At 51.7% G+C, this 24,465-nt stretch overlaps 3 protein-coding genes across 6 annotated transcripts in view; 2 read left to right on the top strand and 1 right to left on the bottom strand.

The window, feature by feature from the left end:
- The first annotated feature begins 2 nt into the window (after nt 1-2).
- On the top strand, nt 3-11,426 carry GBA2 (glucosylceramidase beta 2). Its single transcript, XM_006064362.4, has 17 exons — nt 3-848; nt 4,557-4,648; nt 4,957-5,072; nt 6,722-6,940; nt 7,243-7,482; nt 7,704-7,806; nt 7,959-8,112; nt 8,200-8,325; nt 8,523-8,695; nt 8,908-9,012; nt 9,212-9,319; nt 9,419-9,570; nt 9,696-9,802; nt 9,941-10,083; nt 10,158-10,273; nt 10,372-10,563; nt 10,838-11,426. The coding sequence occupies exons 1-17, from the start codon at nt 520-522 to the stop codon at nt 11,117-11,119; spliced, it is 2,757 nt and encodes a 918-aa protein (XP_006064424.1). The 5' UTR covers nt 3-519; the 3' UTR covers nt 11,120-11,426.
- CREB3 (cAMP responsive element binding protein 3) lies at nt 11,290-15,772 on the bottom strand. The gene is made up of 9 exons (XM_006064363.4): nt 15,384-15,772; nt 15,107-15,254; nt 14,964-15,031; nt 14,758-14,847; nt 13,021-13,127; nt 12,844-12,912; nt 12,145-12,229; nt 11,963-12,047; nt 11,290-11,881 (listed from the first exon to the last, which is right to left on the bottom strand). The coding sequence occupies exons 1-9, from the start codon at nt 15,519-15,521 to the stop codon at nt 11,565-11,567; spliced, it is 1,107 nt and encodes a 368-aa protein (XP_006064425.1). The 5' UTR covers nt 15,522-15,772; the 3' UTR covers nt 11,290-11,564.
- Nucleotides 15,773-15,972: 200 nt separating this feature from the next.
- TLN1 (talin 1) overlaps nt 15,973-24,465 on the top strand; it is a 31,282-nt gene continuing 22,789 nt past the window's right edge. For all 4 annotated transcript variants that reach the window (XM_025281695.3, XM_044940013.2, XM_044940012.2 and 1 more), the window contains exons 1-7: nt 15,973-16,227; nt 22,110-22,272; nt 22,518-22,615; nt 22,867-22,996; nt 23,077-23,229; nt 23,483-23,625; nt 23,730-23,857. In XM_025281695.3, coding sequence (XP_025137480.1) covers nt 22,143-22,272; nt 22,518-22,615; nt 22,867-22,996; nt 23,077-23,229; nt 23,483-23,625; nt 23,730-23,857 — 782 coding nt within the window. In that variant the 5' untranslated portion in view covers nt 15,973-16,227; nt 22,110-22,142. The remainder of the gene's footprint in view (nt 16,228-22,109; nt 22,273-22,517; nt 22,616-22,866; nt 22,997-23,076; nt 23,230-23,482; nt 23,626-23,729; nt 23,858-24,465) is intronic.

Here is a 24,465-nt window from a genome sequence, read left to right as displayed (position 1 = left end):
GCCCTGGGTCACCTTCCCAGGGGCTGGTACCCGGGCGCGGGCGCCGCCCCGGACACCGGCCGGCGGGACCTGGCGCCCACCGCTGGGGGGCCTGGTGCCGCGGCCCGGGGACGGGGCCTGGGCTGCGGCGAACTCCCAGGCTGGTCCCGGGGGCGGTGCCTGGAGGGCCGGCCCCGGGGGCTCCTCCCCTCTCCGTGGGCCCAGTCGCCCTTTGGCCGGGCCAGCTAATCACCGCGGCCCAATGACGTCGAGACCCGATCCTTCCCGCCCAGGACCCAGAGAGACAACCGAGGGTGAGACCGTGGCGGCTTTATTGCTGTCGCCGCCGCCGCAGCAGCAACAGCTACCTGGTTGCACGGAGACACCAGCTCGCCTCAGCTTTCCCCCGTGGCCCGCTCTCCTAGACAACACCTAACAACCATCCACGTCCGTATCTGGGCTTGGCTGGCCAGATACTTGGTACCAGAAAGCTCGGAAACTGAAACCACCGAGGTCCTGGAGACCCAGGATCCAGGGAATATGGGAACCGGAGTCCCAGCCTCGGAGCAGACCAGCTGTGCCAAAGGGGATCCACAGGCTTCTTGCCCTGAAAATGGCACGGAGGCTGTGCAGGTTACAGACTGTCCAATCCCTGAGGACAGTCAACCCCAGCATGAACAGGGTTACAGCAGTGCGGAGGACTCCGGGCAGCTGATGGCTTCCTACGAGGGGAAAGCTCAGGGCTACCAGGTGCCTCCCTTTGGCTGGCGCATCTGCCTGGCTCACGAGTTTGCAGAGAAGAGGAAACCCTTAAATGCCAATGACATCTCGCTGAGCAACCTGATAAAGCACTTGGGCATGGGCTTGAGGTGAGTCGATCCCATTGCCTAGAGGACCTTGTGCCTCACTTTGTTCCAGCAGAGGCAGGAAAGGGTGAGAAAGCAGGAGGGTGCCTTGTCCTGGTCAGGTGGCCTCTATTCCCAACATCATCTAAGCCCATAGTTTTGGAGGGTTAGACCAGGTCAGGTCTCTTTGCAACCTACTTCCTTCCAGTAACTTGTCTTTTTAGCAAGAAAGGGTATTTGAGCCTTTTAGTAAGCCTTACAAATCTAGGCTCCCTCTCAGGTACTCTCTCTTCTCTGAAGACTGCCCTTTGGGATTAGGTATACTTTGTGACAAGGTAGGAAAGATACTCTGGCAGTTTCAGTACTGATACAATGTTGTCTTCTGGGAGAGGAGGGTTCTCAGCTCCAGATCCCCCTAAGCAACTGGAGTCTTCACTGAACCTCACTCACTTAGGCACAGCATTTAATAGTCCCAACACCCTTTGGCTTCTTTCCTTGAACTCTGGCTCTGGGGAGTGGTTGAGAACCTGCCTGCTCTCAACCCTAAGGAGAGGGTGATGAAAGGTAATATTCAATCTATTCTGGAATAGATGGCCCCTGATACAAAAAGCAAAGAAGACCTTTGACCAAAATGGCCCTGCCTCTTAGGTGTTCCTAGAGATTAGTTATAATCTTCCAGAGCATTTCCAGGTCCCCCACCCTAGCAAGGGGTTGCAGACAGGCTGAGAGTTTGTCCTGTAGGAGGCTGTAGGACTCCTCCGGATCCTCACTGAGTGTTGGGGACCAAGACCCAGTAACAGAGACAGGTGCCTGTGAGGACAGAAAGCATCACCCTGAGGTCATCCTGAGTCAGTTGCCACAGTAAACACAGAACTGCGGAGGGAGGCTTCAAGTATGGGAAACCCAGCTTTGACAGCCTCTTAAGTAGAGGTTCCTTCTCTTCCGCGGTCAGTGCTGTGGGGCTGGGGTGGAGAGCCCATGGACCTAACCCAAGCCCTCGGCAGTGGGGAGGGCCTGTTGCTGCCTGGGTGTCTGACTCCTTTGACAGTTCCTCTGGGTGGCCTGTACCAGAGCACAGTAATTCCTCCAGGCTGCTTCTGAAACTGACTCGGCTAGTTTTGACCCTAAAAGGCTTTGGGTCAAAACAGGATCTGGGGCCAGGGTACTGAGAGAAGCACCTTGGGGTGTATGTGGTGGGAACACTGAGGTCAAGAACCTGTCCATGGGCATCTTAGCCCCTCCATCCCTAAGTATAAGCTGAATCACAGATGCCTGAAGCTGTCCTCACCCCCTGGACTCAGATCCCCATCCCAGGACAGGGTGGGGATCACTGACACAGGGGTTTTGAGATGAGATGAGGTCCTGCACTGAGGAGAATGCAGGGGTGAGACAAGAATTCTGAATGATTAAGTTGAGGTTGAAATCATGGAAGAGGACAAATAGATCAGGAATAGCCAGCTGCTCAATGGTGTGAGAGAAACATAGGCCCTAAGAGGGAGCTGAATTGGGGGTACACTGCTCAGGAGCCCCAGTAAGACAGAGTTCTCTTGGCCTCAGAATGGTAAGAACTCAATTTTGGTTGCTCTCCCTTTCAGCCCGAATCCATTCATTCAGTAAATATGTACTGAGTGCTTGTACTGCGCTAGACACTCCTTTGTTCTGCTATCTTCACATCTTGCATTTCTCCCTCACTGCCCTAATCGGAGCTGTGCCCTCCCTCCATTTGGCAATCCTTTCTGGCCACCAGTTTCAAAGTCCAGTTTCCTCTAAGCTGCAAAGAAGAGCTGCCTTCCCACCATCCCACTGTTCATCTTCCCTCCGTCTCCCCTCACTCCCAGAATGTACCCTCCCTGTTCTTTAATCATATTTCTCCTCCACTTGCTCCTGTCCCTGTTCATTTCTTTTATGTTCCACTGTTTGTACATACGTTCTTTATAAACCCAGCAAATATTTGTTGACTGCAGACCAGGTGCCCTGCCCTGTACTTGAAGCTGTGGGTAATAAGCAACAAGTCTTTGTCGCTGTCCCTTTCCCCAGGGAACTGAAAAGTATGTCAGACTCACATGAGGAACACTAAAGTAACAGGACAGTGTCCCATCGGGAGCTGAGATAGTGTACGTACAAGTAATGATGATATATGACATGGATATTCCACTTTGTAGCTTTTCTATCTATTGTGTCATTTGTGACCTTAGAAGGGCACAGGTGTGCCAATAGAAGGGTATCTATTGTGCCCTTCCAACCATCCCTTGAGGTATGAAGGGCAAGAGCATCCCCATAGATTCAGCAGGGTTACTTACCCCATTACATGGCTATCAGCAGTGTGCTTGAACAATGGGGATAAACGAACTGGTGAGGGAGGAGAGTGGAATTGGGAGAGAGTCCGGCAGGAAGGGGTTGCTTAGTGAGGACCCACTCTGAATGGAAATTGTAGGAAGTAAGATAAGCTGGGGCTTTCCTGGTGGCTCAGATGGTAAAAGATCTGCCTGCAATGCAAGAGACCTGTGTTCAATCCCTGGGTGGGAAGATCCCTTGGAGAAGGAAATGGCGACCCACTCCACTGTTCTTGCCTGGAGAATCCCATCGACAAGAGTGCCTGAAGAGCTACAGTTCATGGGGTCACAAAGAGTCAGACACAACTGAGCGACTAACACACACACACACACACACACACACACACAAGATAGGCTGAGACAGATGTCAAAGCCTTGAATCCCAAACAGAATCATTTGTCTATTGGATACAGAGCTGTGATAAGACCAGGATATGTTGGGGTTTTTCGAAGGATTTTCTGGGATATAATAAGAGAACAAATTAGAAAGCTTACAGTTTAAATGCTGAACTTAAAAAGAGAGACAGAAAAAGAAAAAAAAAGAAAAAGACTTAAAAGAAGATGGCCCAAAATGTATATGGGTGGGATTTTTTTCACCTTCCACCTAGTGCATTCTCCACATTTTCAATCTTTCATAATCAGAAGAAAAATCATTTTAAAAAAGAAGCTATTGCAGCAGCCTCTGCCTGTTTGAAATTATGTACATGTCCTCTAGAATTTGCTTGGGCAAATTTTTATCCATGGGCATTGGAAACCCCTTGGTTTCTGCATTGAAGCCGTTCAAGTTTTGTCAATGGCAGCCCACTCCAGTACTCTTGCCTGGAAAATATCACGGATGGAGGAGCCTGGTAGAGTGCAGTCCATGGGGTCGCTAAGAGTCGGACATGACTGAGTGACTTCACTTTCACTTTTCATTTTCATGCATTGGAGAAGGAAATGGCAACCCGCTCCAGTACTGTTTGCCTGGAAAATCCCATGGACGCAGGAGCCTGGTAGGCTACAGTCCATGGGGTCGCTAAGGGTCGGACATGACTGAAGCGACTTCACATGCCTGTTTATGGGGTGGGGGTGATTATAAGTCAGGAAACTAACTGGCCCTTTCAGCACCTCAGACAGAAGCTCCTGGAATAAATTAAACCAGTGGTGGAGTTAGAGGTGAGGAAAGATCAGAGAGCTCCTTCTAAGGAGTAGAAAGGAGAAACAAAGATAGTCCCGTGCCATCGCTGGGGGTGACTGGGAAGATGAGAGGACCTTGAACTACAGAGAAGTTGAGAGGAGAAGAAGTTTGAAGTGAAGGCAATGGGTCCTTGGAACAGTTAAACATGGGAAGTCACGGTGTCCAAAGAGAGAGAGGTGACTGCAGCCTCTTGCCCTGACCCACAGCACCCCTTGCTCCTCAGGTACTTGCAGTGGTGGTACCGGAAGACCCAGGTGGAAAAGAAGAAACCTTTCATCGACCTCATCAACTCTGTGCCCCTGAGACAGATCTACGGTGAGCCTCACTCCAGCCCTGCCCAGTCAGAGACAGCAGCAGCCAGACCCACTTGGAGCTAGGCAAAGAAGCCTTCAGCTTCTTTAAATTGCACTGACCCATTCCCTAGGGTTCCCCCACCCCAGCTTTATTGAGATATAACTAACATAGAACACTGTATAAGTTTAAAGTGCACAGTGTGTGAATTTGATATTCTCCCCTCACCCCCCACCCCAGGTTTAGAGGAACCCATCTCTATAGTCTAGAAAGTGAGAAATGCGCTCTTTTTCGTCTCCCACGCCCCTCTGACATCTTGATTCTTTCTCTAGGTTGTCCCTTGGGTGGCATTGGGGGAGGCACTATCACCAGAGGCTGGAGAGGCCAGTTCTGTCGTTGGCAGCTTAATCCTGGAATGTACCAGCACCAGACAGTCATCGCTAACCAAGTAAGAGCCAGGAGGTAGAGCAGAGGTCCTGGACAATACTTCACAGGCAGGAATGGTCTCTTGGCTAGTGTAGGATGTGGCGATTAGAGATGTACATGATTCCATCTAGTATTTTCAGGATGCTTTCTGTGTGCCAAGCCCTGTGCTGGGGTGTACTATAGGAATGAGACACTCAGAATTCATGTTCTTTGAAAGAGAAAAGGTACCCCTGGTGCCCTTTATTTCTCTAATAAATGCCTCCCACCTGCCTTGCTGCCCCAGCTCCACTGGTTGAGCTCTCTGTCCCCAGCCACAGAGAGTCAGACAATTCCGGGATCACTTAACCTGCTTGAAAGATCAGAAGGGAAAACAAACCAAAAGTCTGCAAATGCACAGGAAAAGAGATGCATGCATAGAGCACCCACTGCTTGCCCTGATTTGCCAGCCGTCAGCCACTTCGTCACTGCTAGGCCTTTGATTGCCAGAGGCATGTGGGCTACCTTTCATCATCTCTCTCTAGTGCCCTCCCATGTTGAGTTGTCCACCAAGTTCCTGCTTCCTGTCTGAGGGAGGCCTCCAGCTCATCTTCAAAGGAGAAATGACTAGCAGACCTTGAATCCTATTAATGACACTGCCCTTCCTAGTTCAGGTTCACCAGCCCTGCCCAAGGCCCCAGGCTTCCTCTCTGGCTCATCCCTGAGGTATCCTGAGGCGAATGCCTTCCACAATCATGACTCTTTTTTTATATAATATTTAATATGTAAAGATAGTTCTACAAGGAAGTACCATTATTACACCTGTTTTATACACGAGGCAACTAAGTACCATGCCCAAGGTCACATGGTTGGTAAAGGGAAGCACTGGGATTCAGAACCAGTTTTCTCTGTGGTTACATGCCTGTAATGTTAACCATTACCTACTATTCCAACAACATAAAAAAAAATTATTTGATGTATACATTAAAGATATTAGGCGTACTTTGAACCGAGGGAGGAGATATTAACCCCTCACAGCCTGTACCCTCCAGAGCAGTCAGGGAGTCAGAATGTAAACACATTATCACATGCTGGACTAGAAGGGTAGGGGGCACACAGGAGAATGGCTCACTGCTTGAGGGGAGAGATGGCATTTGATCTAGGCCTTGAAGCATGAGGGGTTTTACTAAAAGGAGAATGAACGTGCGCAAAAGCATGGAGAAGGAAATGTACTGTGCTCAAGGAACAGTATTTGATACGACCAGAAATATAAGGGCTTGAACAAGTAATGAATCTGATGGGTGGGGAGGGGCCACCTCAAGAATGAAGCTTTGAAAGCCAGGTAGGTGAGTTTAGATTTTAGCCTGAGTGCCACGGGAGTCATTGAAATATTATAAACACAGACTAATATATCTTGAGTTCTCTGTAAGAAAAATCAGTCTGAAATCCAGATGGGGTGGGGCAGAGATGGTACGGGCCAGCCTTAGGGCAGTTAAGACCAGAGCAGTGAGAAGGGAGAGCAAGCAGGGAGAAAGATGGAGAAGGCACGATTTTCAGTGATTCACTGAGTGTAGGAGGAAGGCCTGTGGGCGCAGGTCACCACTGCAGGGTCTGGCAGGGGAGAAGCTACTCTAGGAAGGGGTCTCGTTTGAGATACCTGTTACCCCATTCTAGCCCACGTACCTTCTTGTTTAGTTCACAGTGTGTTTGCGCCGGAGAGGACAGACGGTGTACCAGCAAGTCCTGTCGGTGGAGCGCCCAAGTGTCCTGCGCAGCTGGAACTGGGGTCTGTGTGGGTACTTTGCATTCTACCACGCCCTCTATCCCAGAGCCTGGACTGTCTATCAGCTTCCTGGCCAGAACGTCACCCTCACCTGCCGCCAGATCACACCCATCTTACCCCATGACTACCAGGTGAGGCTCCCCCTTGGTTTCCTCTGGGCTCTCCCTTCCCCAGGATCTCTCTCTCCTGGAAGTGTCGTGACCTGTGCAAGAGAGGGGGTGGGGCATGAACTTCACGCTGGTTTCCTAGGACCACCACCTGATTGGTCTTCTGTCTCCTAGTAGACAGCCTGCCAGGCAATGTGGGGAGATGCAAGTGGAAGACACTATATTAGTGGGTATCTGAGTCAGCTCCTCGGTGCCAAGGACTGATCTTGGGAAGTGGGGCCGAAAGGCTACACAGGGACCATCTGAGTCTGACCTTCTGCTCCCAGGACAGCAGCCTGCCTGTAGGAGTCTTTGTGTGGGATGTGGAAAATGAAGGGGATGAAGCCCTGGAAGTGTCCATCATGTTCTCTATGCGGAACGGACTTGGTGGTGAAGACGACGCCCCCGGGGGGTTGTGGAATGAGCCCTTCTGTCTGGAGCGTGATGGGGAGACTGTTCAGGGGCTGCTGCTGCATCATCCAACCCCCCCGAATCCTTACACCATGGCTGTGGCTGCAAGACTCTCGGTATGGAGGCGCCTGCCCTATAGCATTGCCCTGAAGCCCTGCCCTCAGCCTGACCCCTGAGCCCAATCCACTGTGATCTCTTCACTTCCTCAACTCCTGAGTCCCACCCTCACCGTAGCCTTTGAGCTGGTGGAACTTAGAGGCGGGAAGATGTAGAGGGGAGTTAGTCAGGAGCCACGCACCTATGGAGTTTCTCTTCAAAGTCTTTGACCCTTTAACAGGCAGACACAACGGTAACCCACCTTACAGCCTTTGACCCTGACAGCGCCGGGCAGCAGGTGTGGCAGGATCTACTTCTGGATGGACAGCTGGACTCCCTCGCTGGTGATGGGGGGTCTCACGGGGAGGTGGAGGGAAGAGAGAATGTCCCTGTCTTCAGAGCAGGGCTGGGAGGCCTGGTAACCAACAGGCCTTCTTCCTATGTCAGGGATCTCTGTGGCCAAAGTGGGTACTCACTCATTTTGTGCTTCTCTCAGGAAAAAGTCTCCCTTCGCAGAAAGGAGTGGGCATCGCTGGGGCTGTGTGTGTTTCGGGCAAGCTGCCACCACGAGGCCGGCACCGCTTAGAGTTCTCACTGGCTTGGGACATGCCCAGAATCATGTTTGGAGCAAAGGGCCAGGTCTACTACAGGTGACGGGAATGAGAGTGTGCACGGATCATGGTGCTGGGGGTCTGAGTGGAGCCCATGTTCTCATGCCTCCCCTTCTGTCCACCCAGGCGGTACACGAGGTTCTTTGGCCCAGACGGTGATGCAGCACCCGCCCTCAGCCACTATGCCCTGAGGCACTATGCCGACTGGGAAGAGAAGATCTCGGCTTGGCAGAGCCCGGTACTGGAGGACAGGTGCCAGTGGAGCCCGTCTCTTGCCTTTCTTCCAGGCCCTCACACTTTCACTAAGACTCTCTGATTCACTCTCCACCACCAAAGTCAACAGAGGTGGTCTGGGATTCACTTGGGACCCCTACTTCACTGAACCCCAGAATCCTTCCTTTCCTGAAGTGCCACCCTCATGAGACCATTACCTCCTCCTGCCTCCCCAGATCCTTGCCTGCCTGGTACAAATCTGCACTGTTCAATGAACTTTACTTCCTGGCTGACGGGGGCACAGTATGGCTGGAAGTTCCTGAAGACTCCCTGCCAGAGGAGCTGGTGGGCAGCATGGGCCAGCTCCGCCCCCTCCTGCAGGAGTACGGCCGGTTTGCCTACCTTGAAGGTACGGGCTGCCAAGGGGCGTGGTGTGTGCCCATGAGGCTAGTTAGTGCCCTGCCCCACGGCAGGAGGATGGGTTTTGCCTATCCCAGGGTACTGGCTAGAACATGGAGTGTGATGGTGCCCTATACCCCAATTCCAGAGGTGCAGCTAGGCAGGGCAGTATGAAGCAGCAGCAAGAATTCTGGCAACATGTTGTCTCCTTCATTTCTCCAGGCCAGGAATACCGCATGTACAACACATACGATGTCCACTTTTATGCTTCCTTCGCCCTCATCATGCTCTGGCCCAAACTTGAGCTCAGCCTTCAGTATGACATGGGTGAGGGTCCCTTTTGTGCCCCTTCTGCTTCTCAGTTCCCCACAGCCCTGAACCTTGGTGGTCCCTGATGCCTCTTCCACTCAGACATATGTGGATCCTGCTCACTGGTTCCCCTTGAGTCCCACACACAGTTCTGTGCGCCACCCCAAGCCTACCCACTCCCTGCCCCGCACCCCGCCTTGTGTATCTGCTCCCCCAGCTCTGGCCACTCTCAGGGAGGACCTGACACAGCGGCGGTTCCTGATGAGTGGGGTCACAGCGCCTGTGAAGAGGAGGAACGTCATCCCCCATGATGTTGGGGACCCAGGTACAAGCCCCTTCAGCACAAGGGTGCGTCTCTCCCTCCGTTTCTGCACCCTCCAGCTGAGCCCGCTGTGCAGATGACCACATTTCCTCCCCTCCCCAGATGACGAGCCATGGCTCCGGATCAATGCGTACGAGATCCACGATACTGGAGACTGGAAGGACCTGAACCTGAAGTTTGTGCTGCAGGTCTATCGGGACTATTACCTGACGGGTGACCAGTGTTTCTTGAGGGACATGTGGCCTGTGTGTCTGGTAAGGGACATGTGTGCAGTGGTCTGTGTACCAGGGGTATGTTTCTGGGTGTCTGGGGAAAGCCCAGCTGGCTACTGTTGTCTTTTCTTAGTATCTCGGTCTTCAGTATCTTGATCCCTCTTTAGGCCGTGATGGAGTCTGAAATGAAGTTTGACAAGGACCACGATGGACTCATTGAGAATGGAGGCTATGCAGACCAAACCTATGATGGATGGGTCACCACAGGCCCCAGGTTGGGGGGGGTAGGGATTTCCAGGGCCTGAGGTGGGGAACTGGGCATCAAGGGATTGTGGGCTCAGTGTGCCTATTATTCTGTATGAGAGTGGCTGGAGCTGCCAGGCTGATTCCCCCAACCCGTGTCCCTCATCAGTGCTTACTGTGGAGGACTGTGGCTGGCGGCCGTGGCTGTGATGGTCCAGATGGCTGCTCTGTGTGGGGCACAGGAGGCCCAGAATAAGTTTTCTTCCATCCTTAGCCGGGGCCAGGAAGCCTATGATCGGCTGCTGTGGAATGGTGAGTTGGGGGATCCTAAAGAATCTCAAGGCAGCTCTGGGAGGCAGGAGACTTACTGTGTCCTCCCTCTCCAGGCCGCTACTACAACTACGACTGCAGCTCTCAGCCTCAGTCCTATAGCATCATGTCTGACCAGTGTGCTGGCCAGTGGTTCCTAAGGGCCAGTGGCCTAGGAGAAGGAGACAGTGAGGTGAGAGACTAGGAGGAGAAGTCCTAGAGAAAGCTAAGGGTTTTTCCTGGGGGTGGGAAGCAAGTATAAAAGACCATGTTTCTTCCCTGTCCCTCTAGGTCTTTCCTACCCAACAGGTGGTCCGTGCTCTCCAAACGATCTTCGAGTTCAATGTCCAGGCCTTTGCAGGAGGGGCCATGGGGGCTGTGAATGGCATGCAGCCCCGTGGTGTTCCTGACACATCCAGCATCCAGTCTGATGAAGTCTGGGTGGGTGTGGTCTACGGGCTGGCAGCCACCATGATCCAAGAGGTAACTCACTCCCTTCCCCGGCTCTCTGCCATCTGTACCTTGGCTATCAGACTTCTGATAACCTAATTCAAAGCCATCTTATCCATCCAGAGAGCCTCCCACCTTCCTTGGCATGCATTCTATTGCCTGTCTTCAAGCTTCTGCCTGTGAGCCAAGTTTATCTCCCCCACTAGCCAGGAACTCCCTGAGGGCAGAGACCCTATTATCTCCATCTGTCCAGCTGAAATAGCTATTCAAGGGTTGCCAAGTAATGACTTCCCTCTCTCCCTTTCAGGGCCTGACTTGGGAGGGCTTCCGGACAGCTGAAGGCTGCTATCGTACTGTGTGGGAGCGCCTGGGCCTGGCCTTCCAGACTCCTGAGGCGTACTGCCAGCGGCGGGTGTTCCGCTCACTGGCCTACATGCGGCCACTGAGCATCTGGGCCATGCAGCTGGCCCTGCAGCAGCAGCAGCAACATAAAAAGGCTTCTGGGCCAATATCCAAACGGGCCACAGGACTATGCACCAGGCCCAAACATGGACCAAAGGAAGCCATGGCAAACCCAAGCCCAGAGTGAGCCGTGTGAACTGTGGAAGGAGGCGCTAACAGCCCAGCCTTTAGCCTGACCTTTCCTCTGCCACCATCCCCACCCCCCGTCTCCTGCAACCCTGAGCCACCAGGACAATCATGCCCGCCCTCCTACCTACCCACCGTGCCAGTAAAGAGGGGTTGAGGGTGAACCATGCATCAGAATCACTTATTTATTTCTTTCTTCACCCCATCCCCTCACTGCATGATGTGTTCAGGGAGGTCATCTGATTCTCCTAGGCCCTTTCATGGGGTGACAGACATACACAGGTTCAAATAAAAGACCCAGAAAACCAGTTGAGTGTGGTGTGTTTGAGTCCTCAGGCTTCCTGACAGGGCGCAGGACCTGAGGCTAGCCCTCTCCTATTCCCTTTCCTCTGAACACAGACTGGGGGGCACCAGACTCTGACAAGAGGGTCCCCACATCCTCACATCTAGCCTGAGTATCTGCCCTGCAAGATAACAGATGTGGGGCTGGGAGTAGGGAGCCATCCTTCCTCTCTTGTGAGATTTGCATGCAGGGGAGATATGGAATCTGGGCAGGAGCACTCTGAGAAACCATCAGGCAGTGGCAATTGCAGGGGAGGCTCTGCTCTAGGAGCCTGGGGCATGAGATGGAAGAGGCAGCAAGAGTTGCTAGCAGCCTGGAGCTCAGGGTCCAAGCTGTCCTTTGGTACCTCTGACTGCAGGGCAGGTGGCTCCAGCTGCAGGGGGTCCTCGCTGGGGAGGGCACGAAGCTGACGGGACAACACTGAGGAGACAAAGCCTGTTCAGGGGCAGGCTGGGGCTCTCCCCTAGCCCCTCCTTAGTGGTATCCTCAAGGCGCTCTCACCTCTGTGCTCAGCCGGCAGGCTCCCCCTTGTGTCCGAGGAGTACATAGCAGGTACCAGGAGGAGACAGAAGGAGAACAGTAGAACCTGGAGCACAGGAGGAAAGAGATGAAGAAGGGCTCTGCATTGCACCCCTCTCCCTGCCACCTGAGAAAAGAATATCTCCTTCCATCACCATCCTCACCAAGACACAGGTGCTGCTGCTGCTGGCTTTGTTTGCTGTCTGAATCACCATGGCCTGGAGTCTCCTCAGCTGATCCAAAAGGGACCTATAAGAGGGGACAGTGAGCACCCCCAGCCTGGCACCAACAAAAACCTGCCATACGACAAAACCCTCCTGTTAAGGCCATCCTCTCTATGTGTGCTCTGGATCCTCTCTTACTTTTTGCAAGTGATCTCTTCTGTGACCAAAATATCAGACCTCGTTAACACAAACACACACGTCTCTGCCCTGACTTAAACTTCTTTTGCAAACCCCTTCAGTGGTTCTCCACTGCCTGATGAGCTCTGTACACAATCCTCACCAGGGATTATATTCTCTACCTTCTGACCAACTCACCTATGTTAGGGTTCCAGCCAGACTGGACTAAGCTGTGTCCTCTCTGCCTAGAATGCTCCCCACCCCCATCCCAGAATCATATCTACTATCAAATGCCATCTGCCACATGAGGTCTTACTCCCTCTCTTCCTTCTTGATACTTATACTTGTGAATTTATTCCCCATTACTGTGAGCTTCATGGAATCAGAGACCCATTAAAGACCAAGCATCAGACCTTATACGTGAGAGATGCCCTGTGAGAAATCAAGTATGGAGCAGGAGAAAGATTGAGACAGGATTAAGTGGGAGGGATGAGAGAAGCCTGATGTGAAAGAGTTGCTTACAGATTCTGTTCCTCCAGGACCTGTACTTTGTTCTGTAGCTCCAGATTCTGGGCTGTGTATTTCAGGACCCTGGAGGAATAACAGGGATGTGGGGACATGGCCTGTATCCTCCCTTCAAAAACCTCACACTTCCAATTACCTGTTTCTTCCACCCGCAAGTCCAGCTCCCTTTCATACCTGCTTTCTAAACCCCCAACATACACCTTCTTCTTCCTGCGGCTCTCTTGAGCAGACTTTTTGTTTCGAATCTTCCTCCGCACCCGTTTCAGAACTTGTTCCTCCATCTGGGAGAAGACAGGAAAAGGGATCCCATCAGAGGAACATTAGACCAAAGAGTTTGAAGGCAACCGAGTTCAATCTTCTCAAAGCATAAATTCCTTCTACAATTTCCCTGACCAATAGGCACTCTGCTTCTGTCTGAATGCTTCTGAGGACCAGGTGTTAATGTCCTCACAAGCCAAACCATTGTAACAATTTTATTAAATAATAATTTTTTTAAAAAACCTTCCTTATCATGAGCCAACATCTGCCTTTGTTATTTCTACCTGTTGGACTTACCTAGCACCTAATCTCTGGGGCCATAATAGAACAAAGGTCTTCAGCTATTTTAAAGCACTTGACATTTCTTCAGAGTGTTAAAAAAAAACTGGGCAAAAATTTTAACTCATCATCTTATCTCTTCTCAGGATGGACTGCATCTTCTTAATATCTGTCAAAGATAATAGGCTCAAAACTTAAGAAGCTTTTTGGCCAATATAAAGGAAAACAAGATGGTTACTGCCCTTCTAGTGGCAACACTATTAGATAACTGGTATCTAATGATACAACTGGGCTTCCCCAGTGCCTCAGCAGTAAAGAAAAGTGAAAGTGAAGTCAGTCGTGTCCAACTCTGAGCGACCCCATAGACAGCAGCCTACCAGGCTCCTCCATCCATGGGATTTTCCAGGCAAGAGTACTGGAGTGGGGTGCCATTGCCTTCTCTTCTTCTTCAGCAGTAAAGAATCTGCCTACAATGCAGGCGACTCAGGAAACACAGGTTCCATCCCTGGGTCGGGATGATCCCCTGGAGAAGGAAATTGCAACGTACTCCAGTATTATTCTCTGAGAAATCCCATGGACAGAAGAGACTGGCGGGCCACAGTCCATGGAATTGCAAAGAGTTGGACACAACTTAGCAACCAAACAACAACAACAACTGAATCTGATGATACAGCTTCTAAACCCCATTCTCTTCCTTAGTAGCCATATCACACTGTTGACTCAACTTGTACTTTTTTTTGGCCACACCTCGCAGCTTGTGGAATCTCAGTTCCCAGATCAGGGGATTGCACCCTGGTGAGACCAGGATTGCACCCTCACCCTGAGCAGTGAAAGCACAGAGTCCTAACCACTGGATTGCCAGGGAATTGGCTCAACTTATATTTTTAAGAAAGTAAAATTCAGTTAACCTTTCTGTTAACGGACATTGATTTCATCATAGTATCACAATACCGTGCATGTGAAGCTGCCACTCATTGCTTGAAACTCCAAATTTTACATTTATTCTTGTTATACTACTTAATCCAGCCTTGATGAACTCTAATACTTAATTTACTATTCAGCTACAGGTAAATTAGCATGAAACCAGTGAAATGTAAGTATCAGAGCCCCGTGGTTGTACAGTACTTTCCAAATCCTTTTACTAATATTACCCTGATAATTTTGAATTCTTAGTTAAAAAGAACACCAAAATTTATACACACACTACAAACCAGGATCTGTCCTTGCAAGCAGTATACTAACCACATGCTCCAGCTTCCTACTCAAAGATGTGCTAATCTCTCACCTCAGTTCTTTTTCAAGTTACTGTTACAAAATTAACAGAACTGGCCTACTTGGAACTCACAATCCCCGTCCCCGCAATGGGAGACTTACCTTAGTGAGCGGAAGCATCCCAGGCAAAGTAAGCCCCTCCTTCTCCAACAGCCTTTTCTCCTCCTCAGTCAGTATCAGCGTAGCAATCTCCTGCGGTTCCGGAGAGGTGGGCAGCAGAGATGCAAAGGGATTTCAGAAAGTAACGCGGAATACTGCCCCGACCCGCGCAATACGGGAATAACCCTCCTGTAAATCAAGTCAAGTACCTGATCTGCCGGCTCCTCCACACGCAGTGGAGTCATCTGAGCCCCCTCTTTTTCATAGCTCTCATTATCTGCAAAAGGGCAAATACGAATAGTCAGGCCCTGGAGTCCTCTCCTTTCCCAAACTTCACTTATTTCAGGCTTACCTAGATCTATGGAGACATGCTCTTGTGACAGAGAATAGGTGTGGTCATGCTGGACAAGACAGGGGTCAGAGCTGCTGAAAACGTTCAACGCTGCTGGGGGACTCGGCAGGCAGCTCAGGAAATCCTCCACGTCCCAGTCGCTCAGAGACTGCACAGGGTTCAAATTAACAGGCTTTGACCATCACCACCCTCTGCCTTAGGGACACCCCACCCCCACCCCCCACCCCCGCCCACCAACTCGCCTCACGCCTCCCGGACTCAGAGCCCCCCCACTCACCTCAGAAAGTGGCAGCTCCCAATCCGGCGGAGACGTCAAGGCCTTGTCGGACGCCGCACCCAAACCACCGCTTTCTTCTAGCAGAAAGCCTAGCAGGTCATGGTCACCCGGGTCCAACGCCAGCTCCATATGAGACATTTACGGAAAAGATGCGCAGAAACACAGGAGTTCACCTCGCCACCCAGACCCTATCCCCAGCCAGGCGTAACCGCGACCGACTGTCAGTCGGCCCCACCTATCGGCTCTCCAGCGGCGTTTTCCTCCTAGCTGCTGGCGATGGCTCTGAAAGCGGGACACGCCTCCCAGACTCCACTCCCCTCTAGACTTCCAACAGAACACAAGTGACGCACCTACCCGCGAGGCATGCCGGGAGTTGGAGTCCCCCCACCCCACCCCGACGCGGAGGCGGCCGCGCTACGCGCCACGTCCAGGGCGCGATGCAAATAGAGGGGACGTGCGTTCCGCCCCCGCAGTCCCTGAGGGCGGGCATTCTGAGGAAGCGGCTCCGCCCCGGGCCAGAAAAAGGAAGGATTAGAGCCTAAAAGGGAACTAGGGCGCAGTTCGGGCGCTTCCTCGGGACTGCGCGGCACCCTCGCTTCCTGCTGGGGAGGGGCTGCCGGTCGTCGGCGGGCTCCCGAGCATCGAGAGCTGGGGCCAGAGCAGCTTCCTGCAGTGCCCGCTACCATAGAGCGCGGGCCCAGGGCGCCGCCCGCGGGTGGGGGACGTTCCCAGGACGGAAGTGGCCGAGAGTGTCGAAGGGAGGGCGAGGCCGCAGCCCGAGAGCCACCGGGAGAACGAGCGGGTTAGCGGGCCGGCGGGCGGGGCACAGAGCCGGGCAGCGCAGGTAGGCCGGACCGGGCGAACTGGGGCCTCAGGGTGGGGCCGCGACGCCAGGCCTGGGAGGCGGTCGGGCAGGGCCCCTGACTTCTGCGTCTGTTTCGGGTCATGTTGGAGAGGTTCGCGTCCGGTGTATCTCGGCTTGTGCTCTGAGTTAAATAGGCCGTTTTTCGGCAGCCAGGCCCTTCCTGGAGCAGTCCTCGGCCTGGGATAGTTTTGAGGGAGGGTGAGGAGTGGGTGGCAGTGTGGCGCAGGGCGGGGATCGGCTTTGAGGTTAGCTGATAGCGGGTACGTGAGTAGGAACGGGTGAGTTGGGGATTAAGTGGAGTTGGGTTTTAGGAGTTAAGGTTAGCTTTAGGAGTGTAAAGCTGGGGTTAAAATTTAGATTTATTAGTGTGAGGTGCGTTTTGTGTAGGTGAAGTTTGGATTAAGGGCATTATTTTGTTTTCTATAACGACCAAATTTAGTTAGAGTTCAGGTTCAGGTTAATGTATGTCAGAGTTCAGGTTACGGGTCAACAACAGGAACTAGGTTAGAAATCCAGTTTTAGGGATTAGAGAAGGTTAGCATAGACAGTACAAGGGATAGACAAGAAAGGGGTGAATCAGGAATCAAGTGACAAATGAACTTTAGGTTTAGGGATCAAGATTTAGGGTTAAAGGTATGGAGTTGGTGCTACAGGTAAAAATTAGATCAAAATTGGGATCAGGGATTGGATTCAGGTATGTGGTAGGACAGGGATGCCTGTCAAATCCAGTACTGGGAAGCAGGAGACAAATTACGGTCAGCGTTAATGTTAGAAATTTCAGGCAGTTTTCTGTGCTGTAGTTGAGGTCAGGCAGGTGAAATTTAAGAGATTGGCAGTAGATAGATGCCCTTGTTGTGTGGGGAAGGCTTCTTTGGCCCAGGGAAATGACAGACTAATTTCAGGCTAGGGTTCTGGGCTAGTTGGAATTGCTGGCATCAGGGATTTCAGCTTAATTCTATTCTCTAAGCCTCAGGCTCTTGCTGTGACCACCACAGTTGAGGGGGAGGGTTCTTGGATCCTGTTGTTTACAAGGTAGGAGTTAGAAAAGAGTTAGGGACCCAGGACATGTACAGGGCTTAGTAATCATGGCAGACTGCGTAGGGGAGAAGGGACTGGTGATTAAGGGGGAAGCAGACCAAGGAAACTGTTCCCATGCAAGAAGAGGGTGGCTTAATTCTCTGAAAGTTCAGCCCTACTGCCTCCATTTTCCCTCAGTCCCTCGAAATTAAGCCTTCCTCTCCAACTCTCCTCCCTGGCCCTGCATTTCACACCCTCAGGCATACCCACTGACAGAATACTTCCCTTGCCTTTAGCTTTCCCATGCTGTTAATGTTACCTTCTCAGCCTCAGTTCTGCCTCCCTTCCCACCTCTTAATCCATACATCCCACCTTCATTTTCCCTCATCCACATCTGAGCTTTCCCATCATATTAAAGCACTCTCCCACCATATTTACCCACTCATTCACCTACATACCTCCTGGTTATCTGCTAAATACCCCACCACCAGCTCAACACTGCTGCCAAGCCCTCACAGTCCCTGCTATATGCCATTCCCTGATTCTAAGCCTCCTAATTTCTTGGTCCAGTTATAGATCCCCTTCCCCCACTCCCCCAACAGAAAAGAGGAAATGAGACCCAAAGAGGAAACTGGGTCTTGCTGATCCCACGCCCAACCAGGCCACTGACCACACCCCCTTTCACTCCCAGCCTGACCCTGCCACTGACCACAACACTGTCCCCTACCCAGCCTGACCCAGCCACTGGCGTCAGCCCATCCCCCTCAACTCCATCTTTACTTAGACACTGCCAGCATCTCTTCCCTGTACCCCTGTTCCACTCATTTAACCTGATTTAGCCACTGACTACACATCTCTTCTCAACCTCCTACCGCCTGACTTGGCCTCTGACCTCATTCCCTGTCTTAGCCTCGACTCACATAAGTATCCTTCCTCTTCCCCCAGGCTGATTCAGTAACTTATTATATCCATATTTTTCCTACTGTTACCTTCCCTACCCTGTCCTTGCATTTTTCTCTTCCCCCATTTCCAGTCTGATAATAGTCACTAAGCCCATCCTTTCTGCCCCTAACTGACTGCTAACTGCATCCCCTAAGGCAGCCTCATGTTTGCATTCTCACCTCCTCCTGTCCTTTCTTTCCCCTCTCCCCAGTACCTTAGCTAAATTCAGGCACTCTTGAGTACCTGCTGATGACTGGAAGCTGTAGGCCTCCAGCCTCACTTGGGGCCCTGGTTCCTGAGTTAAGCCTGTCATCAGATCCTGTTGGTTCTACCTCTTCAAATTTCTGATGAGTGACATCCTCCTCTCCACCTTTCTAATTCGGGCTTCATTACCTCCGACTTGTGCCAGTGCAGGGTCTTTATAACTAACCTCCCAGGTAGCTACCAGAGTGAGTTTCCTGAAGTCTAGTTCTGGTTGTGCCCCTTCTCTGATCATAGCCTCCCTTGGCCTCCTGTTGTCCTCTGGTAGGTGAAATCCCGCATCCTCTTCCTGAGTTCACCCCTGCCTTTCCATCCTAACCTTTACTTCCCCATCACTGCTCACTTGCAGGTACCCTGTGCTTCAACCAGCCTGCTCCTCACTTCCCTGAATGCTCCTTCGTGATTTCCTGCTTCTCCACCTTTGCTTATGCTATTCTCTCTGCCTGGAATGCCACCCCTGACTCATCTCCGGCTGGCTGGAATAGTGGAGAGAGCTTGGGCTTTGGAGTCAGAAAGACCTGGGTTTGGATCCTGGCTTCACAACTTATTAGCTGTGTGACTTTGGACAAGCACCTTGAGCAAGTGTTTAACTTCTTTGAGCCTGAGTTTCCTAATCTGTAAAAATGGAAATAATGACACCTACCTTGCAGGGTTGTTGTAAGGATTAAATGAAATTGTGTACACAAAGCAATTGACATATCGTCAATAAAAGATAGATCATTGTTTTTTCTGATTATCTTTATTTGTTTAAATCTTGACTTCAAATGACACTTTTCATGGAGACATTTTAGTCCCCTTTCCCTGACCTGAAAGGGATCTCTCCCATGAGCACGTACTGTTTGGTTCTTACCTCATCCTGCCTTTTATTATAACTCTGTATGTAGCTATCCACTCTGCTGAGGGCAGATGCAAGTGCTTACCCTTCTTGGTTCCCAGCCACTGAAAACCAGGGCCTTCCCCACCACAGGCCCTCAGAACTGCTCACTGGAAGACTGGAAGGAGAAAGCACACAGAGAGACGTTGGGGCTGAGTGTTGTGTGCTTGATGACAGAGGCAGAGTCTTTATGGGAAGATAACGTTGTTGTGATGGAGCTGTGTAGGGGCTGTGTGCTTGAGATAATGTGTATGTATGTAGAGACTATAAGTAACTTTGTGGGAAAGAGCTCTGTGCATAGGCTGGGGTACATTTAGGGAAAATGAATATGCATGGATCAGGATGGAGGTAGGGAAGGGTTATGCTGGGGGAGGTCAGGTCCAGCCCTTCAGCTGCCCAGTCCAGCCCTAAATGAGCCTGCCGCAGCCTGAGGCCGGATATGTCAGTCTCACCCACAGCCCTCCCCCCTCCCCGCGGTTACAGACTCAGAGGCCAAATTTGGTAACAGGCTTGAGTGTTACTCCCCCCAACCCTCTTACATTCTGAGTCTGTCTTCAGCTTTCTCTCTCCCTCTGTCCCTTTCTGTAACTCCCTGTCTCTCTGCAGCTCCCTCTGTGGGTATCTGCTCTGACTATATTCTCCATGTCCCCCAAATTCCTTACCCCTAGTACACTTACATTCCATTCCTTGCTGGGATTTGACCTCTGTCCTCTATCCTCCCCACACCCCCACCCCCCAATTGCCCAACTCCTCTGGAATGCATCTCAGGAATGTCTTGAGGGAGGAGGAGCTCTCTGGGAGGGGGACATGGTGGAGAGGGGGGGGATTGTTGCTGTTCCATAAAACATGACAGAAAGTAGAAAGGGGAGCAAAGTTCTCCAGCTGGAACAGAAATTGGATCGCTTCTCCCCTTACTTCCAGGGGCCCGCTTCTGTGCTCTCATTGCCCCCAACTCATTTGATTCCATTTGCTCCTTCACCCACTTGTAGCTGTGTGGGTGTCCACTCAGGACCAGCCTGAAAGTGAGGGTAGCCATGAGTCAACTCCCTTATCGGGGTCTCAACAGAGGTTTCCGTGCTTAAGGAGGAAGGGGGTGTCCATATGTCCGGAGGAAATGGGGGGAGATGTGCAATTTCAGCTGAGGGTGGAAGGTCTTTTCAGTGTGTCCTTGGCTTGACAGACCTTCCAGCCTTCCAGCGACCCTACAGCCAGGTCTGTCCAGCTATCAGGAGAGGTGTGCCAGGGATGGGGAGGGGGGCAGAAACCTAGAACTGGGGAGAGTGGGAGGGTCCCCTCTTGTTGGGAGTAAAGATTGAGGGCGAGCTGTGGTTTCTTCTTTTTGGAGACTCGAGATTATTTATAAGGTCAGAAATTGTCTGTCAGACTCCTGATGCAGACCTTTGCCACATCTGACTCCTGTCTCCTGTTTCTACCTAGATTTTCAATCTCTCCTCATCTCTTCACCCTCCAAAAACACACCCCTTCCCAGCTTCCCTGGTTCTCAGCTGCTGCCTCCTATTTCCTACCTTCTGCTTCTAAGACCCCACCCTCCACTTCCAAGCTTTCCTCTGGCTGTGCTTTCTCCCCCTTGGGGCTAGCAGTTTGCAGAGAGGGGAATGGGCTGCCTGGATGTGCTCACCTCTCTTAGGTAAGAGGCACCAATCCCTGGACGGAGCTGGTCACATCATCAGCTGCCAGGCAGACTTGTTGTCTGGTGCACTGTGCGCCACCTGCCACCTCCATGGAGGGTGGAGCCTGGAGGGCGGGGGAAGGCTGTGTGGGACTAGTGTCCCCAGCCAGCTGTAAGGAAGACACTGTCAGGAGAGGCAGCTGAGCTGGAGGGCAGTGTTTGAGAAGGACTTACTGAAGAGGACAGAGCATAGGAGGAGTTATGGTGAGAACTGGGTATTAACCTGCTATCTTAGAAGCAGCAAGGCCTGAGGAGTTAAGAGGGACTGGGCTCTCTCTCTGAGCTGCCTTGAAACATACACATACCCAGTCTGATTCCTGTTCTGCAAAATTAAAGAGTTGACTAGATCACTTTTGAGATCCCTTTGGATTGAAAAACCATGATTCTGGCTTGACTTCTGGGGGAGCCAAACGTGGACTGAGCTGCTCCGGGAGGCCCCCAGCATGTCAAGTTACTGGAGAGCTGAGACACGTAAGCCAGGATGGCTTGAACAGCAGTGTTGGGCCTCCCTGCCAGACTAGCTTAAGTCAGTGTTTGCAGGGCTCAAGAGCCCTTGGGGATTATCTAATATAACGTCTTCATTCTGCAGAGAAGGAGAATAAAGCTGTGAAAGGAAAGATCACGTGATGAGTCAGGGCAGCGCTCTGGAAGTCCCAGACAGGGAGAAGCCAGAAGGATATAGTAAGAGACAAAGAGAAAAAGACTGAACCAAGAAGGGTGAAAATAGTGCAGAGACAGGACTGGGAAAGGAGGTGAACAGGGACAAGGGTAAGAGAGAAACACTTGGAAGAAAGAAGGGAGGCCCAGATTCCAGTGCTGGGGGTGGGGTGCGTCCTCAGGTAACACTGTTTCAGACCTGCCTTTGTGCCTTGCAGACCAACCTCTCCTTCAGAAGTCTCAGACGCCTAAGACTAGTCCTTTTGATACAGCTCATCTTTCACTCTTTAATATCATTAAATAAAACAAAAACACGCTCACTGTTTTCTGCTTTGGTGACTCCCTTTCCCGGGTCTCCATGTGGGGGGCCTCCTCTCCTCCAATGAGGGTGTATTCTAATGCCCTGATGCCATGGGCCAGGTATAGCCAGGCTGGAGAGAAGAAGCCGCCACCATGGTTGCACTTTCGCTGAAGATCAGCATTGGGAATGTGGTGAAGACGATGCAATTTGAGCCGTCTACCATGGTGTATGACGCCTGTCGGATCATCCGTGAGCGGATCCCAGAGGCCCTGTCTGGCCCTCGTGAGTCTTGACTGCCCAGGTGGCTGGGGCGGGAGCCCTTGGTCCCTTCTCATTCCCAGGCTCTTGGCCTTGGGAGATGACTCTGTTGTCCTCCAAGTCTTCTCATCTCTCAGATCTGTGTTCCTTGGCCCCCACCCTCCTCTTTAGGCCCAGGGTCACTGGGAAAATAATAAGGGGTAATGGTGTAGCCATTCAAATACATTGGGGTTTTTTTTAAGCCTAAGCTAACCCATCTTCTCTTTTAGCCAGCGACTTTGGGCTGTTTCTGTCAGATGATGACCCCAAAAAGGGTATATGGCTGGAGGCAGGGAAGGCTTTGGATTATTACATGCTCCGAAATGGGGTGAGTATCACTTCACAAGGACCACCAATACCCTCTGCCATCGCTTCCCTCCTTCTGCCTCCTATTCAGCACCCATATCTGATGTCTTTGAGTTCTCCCATGCTTTCTAATATAGGCAGTCATAATACCCTGTTTTCAAGCAAGCCACCAGTCTTCCTTTTAGTAATCTACTTTCCTTCCCTCTCTGGCTACCTAAAAAGAAAGTAATATCTTTAGCTTAAAGTGGGCCCCTCCTGTTTCTGACCCAATAGGACACCATGGAGTACAGGAAGAAACAGAGGCCCTTGAAGATCCGCATGCTGGACGGCACCGTGAAGACTGTCATGGTGGACGACTCGAAGACTGTCACCGACATGCTCATGACCATCTGTGCCCGCATTGGTAAGGGGCGTGCGGGGCCGGGGGCTCAGAAGGAAGCCTAAAAACTGCTGGGGATGCCACCAACCCACCCCCTCCCCCAGGCATCACCAACCATGATGAATATTCACTGGTTCGAGAGATTATGGAAGAGAAGAAGGAGGAGGTGACAGGGACCTTACGAAAGGACAAGACACTGCTGCGAGACGAAAAGAAGATGGAGAAACTGAAACAGAAGTTGCACACAGATGACGAGTGTAAGCAGAAGGGGGCTGGCGAGGGCATTTAAAACAACTAGGGTGTCGGGGACAGCCATTTCTGCGTTATTTTCTGAGTTTTCTTTTGCAAGGCACTGTTTAAACACTGGGGCTGCATCTGTGGTAAAACAAAGTCCTACACTCATGGAATGGAATGTATTAGAGAGGGCGGGACATGAAGAAACAAAAAATCAAAGACTGACGGTGTAAGGGCTGCAGGGACTTGGCACTGAGGGGACCCTCTGTGTCCCAGTGAACTGGCTGGACCATGGCCGGACCCTGAGGGAGCAGGGAGTGGAGGAGCATGAAACGCTTCTGCTCCGGAGGAAGTTCTTCTACTCAGATCAGAACGTGGACTCTCGGGACCCCGTCCAACTGAACCTTCTCTACGTGCAGGTAGGGAGAGGATGGGCCTGGTGGTGGGTGGCAGGGAGAGAAGCAGGAGTGCGGTGGGGTGCCCCTGCTCCCCACACAGCATTTGTTTCCTCTGTGCTCCCCAGGCACGAGATGACATCCTGAACGGCTCCCATCCCGTCTCCTTCGACAAGGCCTGTGAGTTCGCTGGCTTCCAATGCCAGATCCAGTTCGGGCCCCACAATGAGCAGAAGCACAAGGCCGGCTTCCTCGAGTGAGTGGCCCTCATCCCATACCTGTCAGGGCCCAGGACTCCCTGCCACTGTGGCCCTAGCATAGTGCGCCTGTCTCCGTCCCAGGCCTTCTCCCCTGCTTCCTCTTCTGAGTTCCCAGGGCCTGACCCCCACGGGGGCCTTTTTAGCCTCCGTCCTCCACGTGTCTCTTCCCATGTGGAATGTGAAAGTAGTCCAGACTCTGCTCCTGCCCCCTACTTCTGAAGCAAGCATGTCACTTTTTTGAGAGGCTCTGAAGAATTGTGCTGCAATAGCCAGAGGCAAACAGGGTACATTTTTGTCACAGGAAACATCAGATTTCAGAAGTCTCATAGGTCTCATCCACTGGTATTTCTCAGAATATATAGAGTTTGATGTGGCTTACTCAGCTTCCTACAAGCATGGTCATCCTTCTAGTGAGCCCCTTCTGCTCTTGTTTCCCTAAAATTGTGATCTAGTTTTTCTTTTCCCCAGGAAATGAGCCTCCAACTCAAGTTCCCTCAGTTTCTTTCCCTGTAGAGAGAGATGCAGGCTGCATTCAAGAGTTAGTACTAAGTCACTTCAGTTTCAGGGACAATCTAGACTCTCGTGCCTTGAATCTTCCTTCTCC

This window comes from Bubalus bubalis, chromosome 3 (assembly GCF_019923935.1).
Source record: "Bubalus bubalis isolate 160015118507 breed Murrah chromosome 3, NDDB_SH_1, whole genome shotgun sequence".
NCBI lineage: Eukaryota > Metazoa > Chordata > Mammalia > Artiodactyla > Bovidae > Bubalus > Bubalus bubalis.
This window is presented reverse-complemented; position numbering and strand designations above follow the sequence as displayed.